The sequence below is a fragment of the Pan troglodytes genome, chromosome 2, assembly GCF_028858775.2.
Source record: "Pan troglodytes isolate AG18354 chromosome 2, NHGRI_mPanTro3-v2.0_pri, whole genome shotgun sequence".
Taxonomy (NCBI): domain Eukaryota; kingdom Metazoa; phylum Chordata; class Mammalia; order Primates; family Hominidae; genus Pan; species Pan troglodytes.
In genome coordinates this window covers 29,152,268-29,166,018 of record NC_086015.1, presented here as the reverse complement: position 1 = coordinate 29,166,018, position 13,751 = coordinate 29,152,268, and the positions used below count along the sequence as shown (strand labels likewise).

Here is a 13,751-nt window from a genome sequence, read left to right as displayed (position 1 = left end):
ATGTAGCAAAAGAAATGTTATTTTTGATAATTAATTTTCATGGCAAGGTTAAAAAAAAGCAAGGGAATTGACGGTACCACCTGACCATTGGTTGGTCTGGGAGCCCCAAGTTTTTGGATGTGTTCAAATAACAAGACTAATTAGATTCATTCTTTCTCTCTCTCCCTCTTTTTCTCCCTTCCTCTTTCCTTCTCCCCTACCCTCTCCTTCTACATAAAATTACAAAGATTCATTCAAATGTCAGAGGGAACTAAAGGAGAAAACAGAGAAACAAAGACAGAATAAGTTGCTGCATCACGTCAGTGACAAGGCATAAATCACCAGAGCTTTTGTGGGACTTCCTGGGATATATCCTGAAGATGGCCCAGGCCACTCCACCTGACCTCATGTCCACCTACTTGCATGGAGGCTAATCTCCCATCGCTCAAGGCCATCTGAATATAACCTATTTGACATCTATAGGAGTTGCAGATGGATGAGTTCATTGAGGCAGAACTTTAGAACATGAGCTATGGAAAGTCTCATTTTCTGTAATGAACTCAGCCAACTCAAAGCCATTGTCATGATTCTAACTTTTCCAAAGTTCAATGTTTATAAGGTCAAAATGCTCTTTTTAAATATTTTATCTAATAAATACAACCAGAATGTCTTTATCGAAAGGAAATCTAATACAAATTCTTAAACCATTACTCCATCTTTTCTCCATTCTTGGTCCTTCTTTATATATATTCTTTCAGTCATGTCCTTCCTAGGAAAAAGGTGATTGGCAGAAGTAACTTGAAGGTAAATTCATTCCTGTCTTTATGATGGCCTCTATGGACTGAAAGCCTACCTCTACTTAGGGATATACTTCCACAGTTGAGACACTCCTTTGGGCATTGTAGTTAATCTGATGAAAGTGAATGATACTCTTTTTGTTTTTAATTCATATTCATATATTCTTGATCCCTTTGGGGGTAAAGATCAAAAAACAGAATGAGATCAGCCCCTCATTAGAACTCTTCTAAGGATTATTAGGTTGGTGCAAAAGTAATCGTGGTTCTTGCCATTACTTTTAATGGCAATGTGATTACTTAATACATGTTATACTCAACCAGAGTCTGGGGAAGTTGTAGAAACATCAAGAAGACAGAAAGATTCTTGTTTTTTGGGGGAAAAGAGGCACTAAAGTAATCAATACCTGTTCACCTTTAAGGAATGGCCTCTTAAATACACATGACTCTGGGCCTAAGAAAGTCCACTAAAATAGTTTCATCATGTCAACAGTATAAACTCGATTTCTCAAACTTTCAAAGACTTTGACCTCCCTAAGCCAATGAGGGAGGTGAAATGGACAAAACTGTTATAACTGAGTTTACTCAAATTCCCAAGAAGTGTCTTACTTTCATTCATTTTTATTTGGTTTAACAATGTAAGGATACATAGATATAAATGATACTATTATGTTTGACTTTCACAAAATACCAGCAATATATTAAGTCCCTGATATCTTAAAATCAAATGTGATTCCTGTCCAGTAGAGTCATTGCATAAGTTTAAGGACAAATATAACTCAATAGAAAGAAGACAAGACTATGGAGTAAAAGGTGATGGTAGAAATTAATGAGTTGGATTTACTTGCCATCAATCTGCATATACTTAAAACAGGATCCACACCTCTGAGCCAATTGTCCCTAACATGTAATAAGGAAATTCAATCTATCAGCATATCCTGCTTTAGACAAGCTAGGTAACAAAGCTCTTCTTAGTTTAAGACAAAAAATAGAAATAAGACTCATTTTATGTTCCATCATTGGTAATTCTGAGATTGCACAGCCTGTCTCTCCAGAAGGTTGGGATTTTTTAAGCAAATACCCTATTTTGTGATTTTGACAGGAGAGCACTTTCTGATCATTAAAAAAGAAGGGGAAAAGAATTTGCATTTTAAGATGCTGGAGTTAAACTAAGATCATTTTGAGACAGGTTCTGAAGCCAAAACACTTAACAATATTTTCCAGCTTGCAACAACCTATAAAAAGCACATGTGCAGCAATAAAACAGAACAAGCAGCCATGAAAGGAACATAAAGAGAGACAGACAGACAGCTGTCCAACTCTCACAGAGAGCCCTACCACATAATATTTTGAGTGTTCCCTGGCATAGCATATCAGGCTCTTCTCCTGTTGGAAGTCATGCTTATCAAAGGCAGTACGGCGGCACTCTCTCAAGTCTCCATTGTGACGAAAACTGATAGTGGCTTCCACAGTAGTTGATTAAATTAAAGAGGTTGCAAGGTCCTTTAAATATCTATCATCTCCAAGGACTCCCTGGAACATCGTGGAAAAAAGATGTCCATGGTGGAGCTGTGAATTTTCCAAGGGATTATGCTGGCCTCATTGCCCAAAACACTGGGAAAGGCATGCACTCTGGGGTCTCGGGGTCTGGATTTGGAATTTGACTCCAACATTAACTGGTTATGTAAGCTCTTTACTCTCTCTAAGCCTCCTGGTCTTTATCTGTAAAATGGAACTTCTGTGATGGAATGGCAGTGACGTCGAGGCTATTAAAAAGACTAAGAATGGCATACACTAAATGCTGTGTGAGTAATCCAAGATGTGCTCAATGCATGGTAGTTTTTCTTATTACATATATTAACTCCCCCTTTTTTCGTATGTTCCCTGTGTTCTAAGCTTACAGAGACTCTATGCTATAAAAATTAAGTCAGAATGCAAAGACAAGGGCATGTACACACAGAAGATGCTTTCAAGTTCTCTTCTGCAAATATCTTTTCTTCTTTAAGGTAGAAAGCTCTTGAGAACAGACCTTCGGAAAAGTGGCCACATCTTCCCCTACGAATTGTGAGTGGTCACAAATGATCATACCAATAGCCAAGTATTCCACACTGCAAAAGAACAGGGCCCACCCCCTGTAAATGGCATGTGGACCGGGAGAAACCTGAGTTACGTGAAATCATTGCCTATTAGAGCTGAAAAGATCTTGGGGATGATCTGATTTCACCCCTTTAAAGTACAAGTTTCCTTTCTAATTTAGACTTTGACTTCATTCTTAAAAGATTTAGATATATAATAAAAGTCTGTTCTGTAAGTAAAAATATTTTATAGTTGATAGAATAGAAATTCAGAGAGGTTAAATGACTGCAAAGTAGATATAGCATCAAGGACAACTTTACGTGTGGGAATGGAGCCATTGTGCTGTAGGCTTAGAGAAGTTCAATATGCAGAGCTCAGGTTCAGGTCTAGGAGATAAAGCTGACAAGAGTCAGAAGGGAATGAGAGAAGAGTGACAAGCAGGTATAACCTCAGTAGCTGCTATGGAAATTGTTCTTACTTGCTTTTGAGGTAGAGAATTATTGAGCCTTTGCAATTACTTGGTGCTGACAGACCCTCACTACAGGGGCAGGAGAATTTATTCTTTCTAGTGAGCTGCAGAATCAAGACATGTACAGATTACAAAAGAGATATCAGTAAGTCCTACAGTTCAATGACATGAATCTCTTTACAGAGTCATTCTCCAACATGTTTGCTCCCTTTTTATTCCACGTTGGTCAGCTTTTCCACCCAAGTATGCGTGTTGCTAGTTATTGAGTCTTTACATAATTTGGCTACCTTCCTACTAATCTCAGTACATGGATTAAAAACCTTAAATTTATTTTTAGCCAAGTCTGTGGTTAATTTTTAAGTCTTTATCCTTTTCTAGGAACTTTTGAAAACACGGGCTTTAACAAGGACAATTCCTTCTTTGAGGGCCAACTAACAGAGTCATATTCATTGTGGCTTCTTTTAATCATTTCCATCTGAGCAGTTTTCATGTGCTTCGACTGTAGCAAGAAATAACACCACAAGGTATTAGGGTATGAAGTAAGTAATCTTTGATGTTCCAGCCTGAACTTTCTGTACCTAGTCCTTTTTCTGCCCCTTCTCCAAACACCTTTCAAGGTGCAGTTACTTAGCACTCTCCTTACAAGGCCCTCAAGAAAAAAGTCAGCCACTATTTACACTTTTTTTGAACTTCAAACCCTCGCTTTTCAAAGGTTGAATCTATTCAATTGCCACTATATAACCAGTTTTGATCTAGAAAATGACAACTGCATTATAGTTTAATCTAACAGTAATGGCATCTTGTACTTTATTAGTAACTGTGAAATAAAAATAATTACCTTGTATTTTGAGTGCAAAAGAGGCTTAGATATTATATATCTCAACCACTTTTCCATTTAATATGCTCTGCATTGTCCTTAAAATCAGTAGTAGCCAAGACCGGGCACGGTGGCTCACGCCTATAATCCTAGCACTTTGGGAGGCTGAGGTGGCTGGATCATGAGGTCAAGAGATCGAGACTATTCTGGCCAACATGGTGAATCCACGTCTCTACTAAAAATACAAAAATTAGCTGGGTGTGGTGGTGCGTGCCTGTAGTCCCAGTCACTCAGAGGGTTGAGTCGGGAGAAACACTTGAAACCGGGAGGTGGAGGTTGCAGTGAGCCGAGATCACACCACTGCACTCTGGCCCGGTGACAGAGCGAGATACCATCTCAAAAATAAATAAATAAATAAGGAAAGAAAGAAAGAATGAACGAAAGAAAGAAAGAAAGAAAGAAAGAAAGAAAGAAAGAAAGAAAAGATAAATATAAATAAAAATAAATCAGTAGCCAAAGAAGCCCAAAGCCCAAAGTTGCTTTTGGGAACCTAGAGGTTTCAGGCTGCCTTAGAGTTTCAATCTGCCAAATTTGATCATTCAGCATGGGAATCCTACTCATATCTCAACTTCTTGGCTACATCTACAAAATATGCTTCTGATCTCAGGAAAGAAACCTGTTAAAATGTGCTGTCAGGCCAGTTGAGCAACGGAATTAGACACAGAGGCTCATAGGTGAAATTTTAATGGCTTTATCAATCATTTAGACCTCCTCATTTGTTAGCTAAAAGTAACTTCATTATATCATTTGCATATTGAGTGAACATGATTTGAAACAGCACTTGGGTCAGCAAGATATTTTGAGTACTGGTACTATGTCCATTTCTCTGGATAGTCAGTACGCCGCTTTGACTGCTTCAACTTTCAGTTTGAACTTCAGAAGCGTGGGAGGAGGTTTTTAGGCAATTCCAGAGACATGAGGGTCAAATGCTCAAGCCAGAAATTCGAAACACAGAAGGAAAGAATCATCAGCAAATCGAGTCACTGTTTATCAGGAATGATATAGTACTATGATTGCAATCAACATCCCAAAAGTGCAAGTCTATCATCTGTTTGCCTATCTGTCAGTCTGTTCGTCCGTCCAAACATCCATCCCCTACTATTTTTGAAGGCAATGTACCGGGGATTCTACTTAGGTAGAACAAGCTCCCTGCTTTTGGTGAGCTAAGGATGTAGTAGAAGGAATGACTGAAGGCACAAAGAGCACAATATAGAAAGATTAAGGTGGTATCCCAATGATACCACGCTAATATTTGGGGGAAGTCCTTGAAGAGAAGCAAAATGCAAAACAATCACCAGGAAGAGTTACAAAGAACTGTTGCTCTATGAGCCAGAAAGGACTTGGAGAACATGCTATGGATGCCTGTTGTTAAATCAATATGCCTTTTCACCTCCAGATGCTAAACCAAGTAAGTTGTTATTAACAGGTGGAAAAGCTCGCTGGCTACCACAATTTGTCTTTAAACAGGCAGAACTTTCTAAAAATTGCACCATATAGATGTTTCAATGTGGAAGTCATATCAGTCTTGGAGAATTCTAACTTTGACTATTTTTATTTTATAGTACCTTATACAGAAAATTTAAGGGAAGATCTGGGATAAGAAATAGCTAGTACAGAAACAAAAGGTGCCAAGGACACTAAAAAAGCTTAATGTGATATGAATTGGTAGCAAAGGTCTATGGGAAGTTGAGAACAATTACAGATATCATTTGTACACAGGAAACAAGTACAAGATTCAAAGAAGATCTCACAACCAAAATAGATTTTAACTCTGGTATTACGATTAGTGATTTTTATGGTATCATCTCCTAATTCACTGCTTCCATTATTTATCATATGGCCAATTTCTTTAGATATTGATCACAGATATTAACCACACATGCTCATCACTTTTTGTGTTTGCATTTTATGAAACAGAGCAAAATACCAAAGCAGCTTTGAACGGGTTGAATTCTAAAATTTGCCACTTGTCTAGTTTCAAATCATATCTCTTTCCACAGAACTAAAAGTAGAATTCAAGACCAAAGGAAACCAGCACCCAATGAAATAAGAAATTGCCCTGGATACCAACCATTCTGTTTTCTCAGGTCCCTTCATCCAATCAACCCAGAGAAAAGAGAGCAAATTCCAGCAGGACTTACTTGCCGGCGACGGGGTGCTGCATCCACTCGGAGGCGGATGTCCATGAAGGCCATGGAGGGGAGGCAGGGAAAGTCCTCCGATGACAGGTGGAAAGAGTAACGGGTAGGGTGTGGCTGGATAGTGAGTCATGTGTCCGTTCACTGCTGGGACCGGACATGCGTGGCCGCTGGTGGTCATGTTTCGGGCCTCACAGAAAGAAAGGTGCTCTGGAGCAGGAACACATCACTCCAGGTCTTAAACCAAAGTGAGGGAGGCAAATGCACTGCAGGAGTTGAGGCTGAGCTGTGTTCTGGGCCAAAGTCAAGATGGTTCAACTGATGACCTTGCTTCTTCCCAGCATGGTTTCTCTGCCTGTCATTTTGCTACACTGATTACAGGAAGGATGCTTTCGTCGTTCAGCTTCGCAGTTTAAGACCAGTGAGACACTAGCACCTTCAAATTTCAGAGCTGTTAATTCTGTAAGAAAAAATGAAAAAAATATATATATCACAAAAAATCTCTCCCTCTTTATCAAGTTACTATACAAAACGTCTCTAATACTAATCCAGGTCTCCTAATTCCTTGTCTTCCTACGGTTACTGCTTCCCAAAGAGTGTTAATTTTCTTTTCTCACATTCTAACATAGACTACAACTTTTACTCAATTTAAAAATAACTGGCCATCTGATATTAAATAGCAAAACCTCCACTCCTGTGTTATTTGACTATATCACTCTGCTAAATTTTACTCCATGGCAGTTAAACGACTTGATACATTACATGTGGGAGTGTTTGTTTTTGTCTGTCTCCCCCATTAGCATGCACTCACCAGGAGGGCAGAGTGTTTTTGTTAACAGTTATGCTTTAAGCTCCTAGAAGAGTACCTGACAAGGGATAGACCCTGAGTATGTATTAGTTGAATGAATGAAAATTTTTTTCTTGCTTTTTTAGGGAAACTATTTAATGCTATTCTAACTGATATGCTTCCAAATTTTACTTCTTTTATATGAATAACTTTGGATTTTACTGTGGCTATTTGGAATGACATAGCCAAGATAATAAAATTATGGGAGAAACTATAACCTAATGAGAGAGAGAGTAAAATATTATGTATCACTCCTTTATTATCAACATCTTTTACAACTGTGCATCCATCCATCCATTTGTTGACCCATTTGTCTGTCTGTCTATCCAATCACCTATTCACCAATCAAATCTCACTATTATGTGCCAGGCACTAATGTAAGAACTAGAGATATATGCAGTGCCAAAGAACACTAATGTGATTTCTGCCCTGAGCTGCTAGTTTTAACAACTATTGATTGAGGTCATATTGTTAAAGAAGTCTAAACTGCCCCATGCTTCATGAAGGACAATCCAGAGATGCTCAACACCTAGGATTCCTTGAGACTGGGAATAGAAGAAGCTTAAATTCTAGAGTGGGCTGGCTGTAAACTTCATAGCCTCACCTTGGCCCTGATAACCAATATTAAGTAGAAGCTCCCAAACTCTGCCCACTGAATGGCAACCTCTGAATGTATTCATGTGGCACAAAAAAAGATTCATGTGGCACGAAACAAGAGTACTTCAAGGCCAGAATAGAGTAGTTGTTAAGAGCTTGATTCTAGAGCTAGTGTGTCCAGCTCAAATAATTCTGCCCCTCTGGCAATTATTTGTCCTTTCAATGTTATTTTTTTCCTGTAAAATAAGAATAATAGAATTTACTCAGAATGGTATCGTGAGGATTAAATGAGGTAATACAACAGAGAAACAGTGCCTGGTATATAGTAAACACTAGGTAAATAGTAAACACTTGGTAAAAGTTTCTATTAACATTAACATATTTGTTATCACGTCAAAATAATATGCTTCTCACAACAAGCTTGCTGGAATAGACAAGAGGTTTTGGGGTTAGGGCAGGGAGACTATATTATAGTAATCCCAGGAAAAGAATGTTAGGACTAAAGCTTACGTCCTTGAAGTAAGGAAGAAAACGAGGGATCTGGGTAAGGTTGAGAACAATCACTCATTAAGCCTTCTTGACTTCAGTTTTTGAAGTGAGTCAGTTTGATTCTTATAAACCCTACAATGTTCTAATCAAATATAATTTTCATTGACTATTTACCACATGTGAGACACCTCACTATAAGCTCTAACCCTTTTAAGGCAGATAGTTTTTATTTTCCAGATGAGAAGAGTAAGTCTCAGTGAGTTTCAATGAATTCCCCTCAATGTCACAGAGTAAGCCCTCGCTAAGCCAGAATTTGAATCACCTTCTCTGCTCTTGCCCCTCTGCCAAGCTAAGCTTATATATTTTGAACGCCTATGTTATGCTGGTTGTACTCTACAGAGGAAAAACTCAGTGAGCAGTCGTGATGTTTGCTTCTGTCCTCACTTAGGTGACATCTGCCCCAGGGCCTTGAATCCCTGGCCTACTAATATTAAAAACGAACAGTGTCAACAGTGAGACCATATGGTCCCAGGCCCCCTAGTACTCCGCTGAATTTACAAAGGAGATGACATTGCCTGTTGGCTTATACAACACACTAATTCTAAAAATCCCACCCAAAATTTCAATGCCTTTTTCAAACTTTCAAACTACAACTTGTTTCTCTGATGAAAAGAAAGTAAACAGCCTCTGAATCCGTTTTATCTCAGAGATGCTTTTGGTGCTTTTTCTTCAAAAAAGCATACATTATCCAATATATTCAATAGTTTTATTTTGTAGTTTGTAGCAAATTAATTAGAAAATAAACAATACCATTTAGTATTTGCTGAGTTTCTACTCAATTTGATTTTTAAATCACACACAAAGCATAGCATTGTCATAAATGGTCTTTCTATCTCCATTTGACAAACTACCTCATTAACTGGTGGAGCTGACAGTTCAGCAAATCCACCCCCGCAGGGCACAATTCTGATTTTTAAAGCTGTTTTTTCTTTTTTTTTTTTTTTTTTTTTTTTACCAACCAGGGACTGGTTGGGAAAAAACCATTATTCCACCCTCAATAATCCTTCATTTCTCTTTGCTTTCAAACGCTGCAGATTGTCAGCATCTTGCCTGTCTGGTTGAGAGGTCTGGTATCATGTCTGGGCTTTTTTTTTTTTTTTTTTTTTAAACTGCTTATACTGATAATAGGCAAAAAAAAAAAAAAAAAAAAAAAATCAATGTGTCGAGAAAATCCCGACATTAGGTTGGTAGAAAATTGTCTGAGCAGTCACTGGGTCTATGTTCACATGTGTGACTGATTAAGGCTATTCCTGGAAGCAGAGAATTTCCTTTGTTTCAGGCTTTTAGAAAAAAAGATTAGCAGTGCTCTTTTTTCTTTAAGTCTGATTTGAGTTTGGGCTCATCTGGGGTTCTTTCCTTCACCACCTCAGGCAAAGCAAACAGGACCTGAGTGGAAGACAGGAAGGAAGTAGGGACTGGGTTAGAAGGTCTTGGATCTACCAGCCAAGAGATTCTCTGGGTATCAGTTTCAGAATCTGTAAAAGGGGTCAAGTGAAGAGAAGTAGGCTTTATGTCAAGTTTCTCAAACTGCATTTTCCAGAAAATAAGTGTTTTACAAGAACATACTAAATGAAAAAAAAAAAGATTAAAATAATAATTGTTGGTATAGTTGATATTGTTATGCAATAATCTGCCTTTGATAAACAAAACGCCAGACAGGAGGTAGCATGACTGGTGAACCACTTGAATCACACATGCACATTTAGTGGTACGGTCTTGGTAATCTTTACAAATCTTAATATTTATGCCTGTATCCCTGATATCTTATTAACAAAATAATTTATTTTTCTATTTTTCTCCACACATATGTATATAATTTTTCTCTGTATGTATATAATTTTTCTCTGTATGTATATAATTGTGGAAATGAATTCCACAATTATTATTTTTGTTCTATGAAAACACTTTTAAAATAACATTTGAATGATTTTCTGTTGCATTTCATTCACCAGAGGTCATTTTTGTATTAAGTTTAGCTCAAATTTGCATGTAAGCTTCCAACCTTATACTTCTCGACAATTCAAATTTATTTTATGAACATAATACTTACAACACGATTTTTAAAAGTCAAATAGTTTCTTTAGATCAGTGATTCTCAAAGTGGGTCCCTCAGCTGGCAACATCAGCATCACCAGCAAACTGGTTAAAAATGCAAATTCTCCAGGCCCCACCGGAGAGACCTACTGAATCACAAACTCTGGAAAGAGCCTCCCCTCACATGCATTCTAACAAGCCCTCCAGAGGACTCCGATGCAGCTAACGTTTGAGAGCCACAGCTCTAGACGTGAGGTTGGCAAATTTCTTCTGTAAAGAGCCAGAAAGTGAATATTTGAGACTGTGGTTCATACAGTCTCTGTCACTACTGCTAAACTCTCTTGTTGTAGCAACTAATTTGGCACAAAAGCAGCCACAGAGAGTCCATAAATGATTTGGTGTGGCTGTATTCCAATAAAGCATTATTTATAAAAACAGACAGCCTGATGAATTTGACCCATGGGCCATGGTTTGCTGACCCCTGTTTGAGACTGATAAAGAATAACAGCTCTCTATCCTTCTCATTCTTGAGTTCCCCTCAGAAGCAAGTACTTCAATTTCTTTTTTTTCTTTTTCTTTTTTTTTTTTTTTAAGAAATAAGGTGCCGCTCTGTCACCCAGGCTGGCGTGCAGCAGCACAATCACAGTTCCCTGCAGCCTCAAACACCTGAGCACAAGCAATCTTTCCACCTCAGTCTCCAGAGTAGATGGAACTATAGGTGTGTGTCACCAGGCCCAGCTAATTTTTGTATTTTTTGTAGAGACGTGGTTTTGTTATGTTGCCCGGGCTGGTCTCGAACTCCTGGACTCAAGTGATCCTTCTGCCTCAGCATCCCAAAGTGCTGGGATTACAGGCATGAGTCACTGTGCCCAGACAAAATTTTTTTTATCTATTGGTTCCTACTATAAATATGATATAACTCTCTTAAACTATTGCCCACACATAGAAACCTCTTTCTCCTTACTCCCAACATAATCTTATCACAATTTTAAAAATAAAAATCATTTACATTATGTTTATATTATGACCAGATAAATATTGTTACAGTTGAGTTACGTGATATACTGCATTTATAGTTTTCTTATAAAATTGTTTCTTTCCTGGAGTTAACAGCTTTATTTACATAATTTGATTAGTCTTCTTTATATCCGTGAATAATTCTTTTCTAAGTCTCCAACAATTTTGTCTGACATGTCATGTGATAAATGAATTCCACAATTGGAGACATTCCTCCTGCTCCAGGGCTGATTGGCTTCTTTCCTAGCCACATGCACTGATGTCAGACTAGGACTTTCTATTATTGCTTCTCTCTTTTTTCGGAATCCCCATTTCCTGAAACTCATGTCTTTCTTTACTGGCTTTTTTCAGTTGGGTAGCTTTTTTCCTAAGAGTTTTCTGAAGGATGTTACGTGGGAGGTAAATTTTTTGAGACTCTGCATGAATTACAATATTTTTTTTGTTGCACTTCACATATGTTTAACAGTTTGGCTAGGTATAAAATTGTGGATTAGAAGTCATTTTTTTAAACAGAGTTTTAAGTATGTTGTGCCATTTCCCCAAGCTTTTTACATTGCTTTAGAAAAGTCCAATATTATTCAGATTTCTGATCCTGTGTGTGTGAAATTCTTCCATTTCTTGTACTCTTCTCTTTAATCTCAAGGATCCCTTTCCCTGCTTCATTGTGTTATGCACTTGGTAAATGTATTCAATCTGCTGACTCAAGTCCTGTTAGGAAAAATTTTATTTTACGCTTCCTTTGATAATATCTTCCTTAACTTCTGTTTTGTTGTCTCCATTTGTAAATCTTATTTAGATGGTAGACCTTCAGAATTGATTGTCTCTATTTTCTCTCCATTTCCACTTCTTCATCCATTTGTTCTCTTTTCTGGAAGATATCCTCACCTTTAACTTCCAATTATTCTATTGATTTTTACATTTATGGTAACATATTTTTAACATCTAAAAGTTTTTCTTGTCTTTTCTTATTTATACATTGTTCTTTGTCATGACTGCCATGTATTTTCTGATATTTTTTAGGATATTAAGAATAGTTCTAGGTGGGGTGTGGTTTCTCATGCCTGTAAACCCAGCACTTTGGGAGGCTGAGGTGGGTGGATTACTTGAGATCAGGAGTTTGAGACTAGCCTGGCCAATATGGTGAAACCCTGTCTCTACTAAAAATGCAAAAAATTAGCCGGGCATGGTGGCACCTGCCTGTAATCCCAGCTACTTGGGAGGCTGAGGCAGGAGAATCAATTGCTTGAACCTGGGGGGCGGAGGTTGCAATGAGCCAAAATTGTGCCACTGCATTCCAGCCTGCGCAACAGAGCAACACTCCATCTCAAAAAAGAAAAAAAAAAAAAGAGAAATGTCCTTTTCAGTGTTTTATTCTGTTACTATATTACTGACTCTTTCTTTTCACTTTTTTTCTGTTTTATTTCCATTAACATTAGATGTATTTCTCATTTGTATTGTCTGCCAAATTCTCTAGTCTGTCCATTCATATTAAAAAGAGGAAGTTTATTGCAAATTGTTTTCATGGCTGAACCTTGTCAAATGAGTGAATTTCATAAAAAGTTATATAACTGTTACATTTATTTCATTGTGGGACTCCCCAAATGTCAGATTAATGGGCTTTTTATTTGGGACTCTTGGATAACTCCATTGAGCAATCCTGTAAGCATCTGCCCAGGGTAGGGTGGAAAGAAAAAAAACCTTATGAAAGACTCTAGTATTCGAATGGAGGAATAAGGCTGGGGCTGCTGGTGGACTTACTATGAAATATGTGGCCTTTCACATCTTCCTCCAGTTTTCAGTCCACCACTACCACCCTATGGTATATTCATGCTTGGTATCTAGAACTCAGTAACCCCTCTGATTTAGTTTCTTCAAAGAGTAGATTTACCTTTCTTACCAGGGATGGGTTACAATAATCAAGATAAAATTGGTAGAGGAGTGAATTTATCTTCTGCTTACTTAGAACAACAACCAATTTTCCTTTCAATCATCACTTCCTTGTTTTGGGATAGCTGGTGCCTCTGCTCTCTGGGACTGGCCAAGATTCCACTGCTAGTATCTCCTTGCATCCCCTTTTCATCTTCTTCTTTAGACACCTAGCAATCTGCTTTCAGTACTCTGTTCATTTATTTGACATGGCACATTTGCTCTCCATCTTCCAAAAAAGTTGGTGCCATTTCTTGTCAGTGATTAGCATCACTCATGTTCTTGTTATCTTTGATGATTTATACTTTTTACATCTCCTGTCATTTTAGTGAAGATTTGAGAACAGGAAAAAGTGCACGTCTTTTAATCCATTATATTTCACTGGATGTTCATTAAGTTTAAAAACTAGAGCTCTGTGGTCAAATAAGTTTGGGAAACCTACACTGGA

General features: G+C 37.8%; 1 protein-coding gene across 1 annotated transcript in view; it reads right to left on the bottom strand.

Moving 5' to 3' along the window:
- Positions 1-13,751, bottom strand: part of RARB (retinoic acid receptor beta) — a 769,542-nt gene that overhangs the window by 417,697 nt on the left and 338,094 nt on the right. The window contains exon 4 of the mRNA XM_016940587.4: positions 6,337-6,793. Within this exon, the coding sequence (XP_016796076.2) occupies positions 6,337-6,514 (178 nt within the window). The 5' untranslated portion in view covers positions 6,515-6,793. The remainder of the gene's footprint in view (positions 1-6,336; positions 6,794-13,751) is intronic.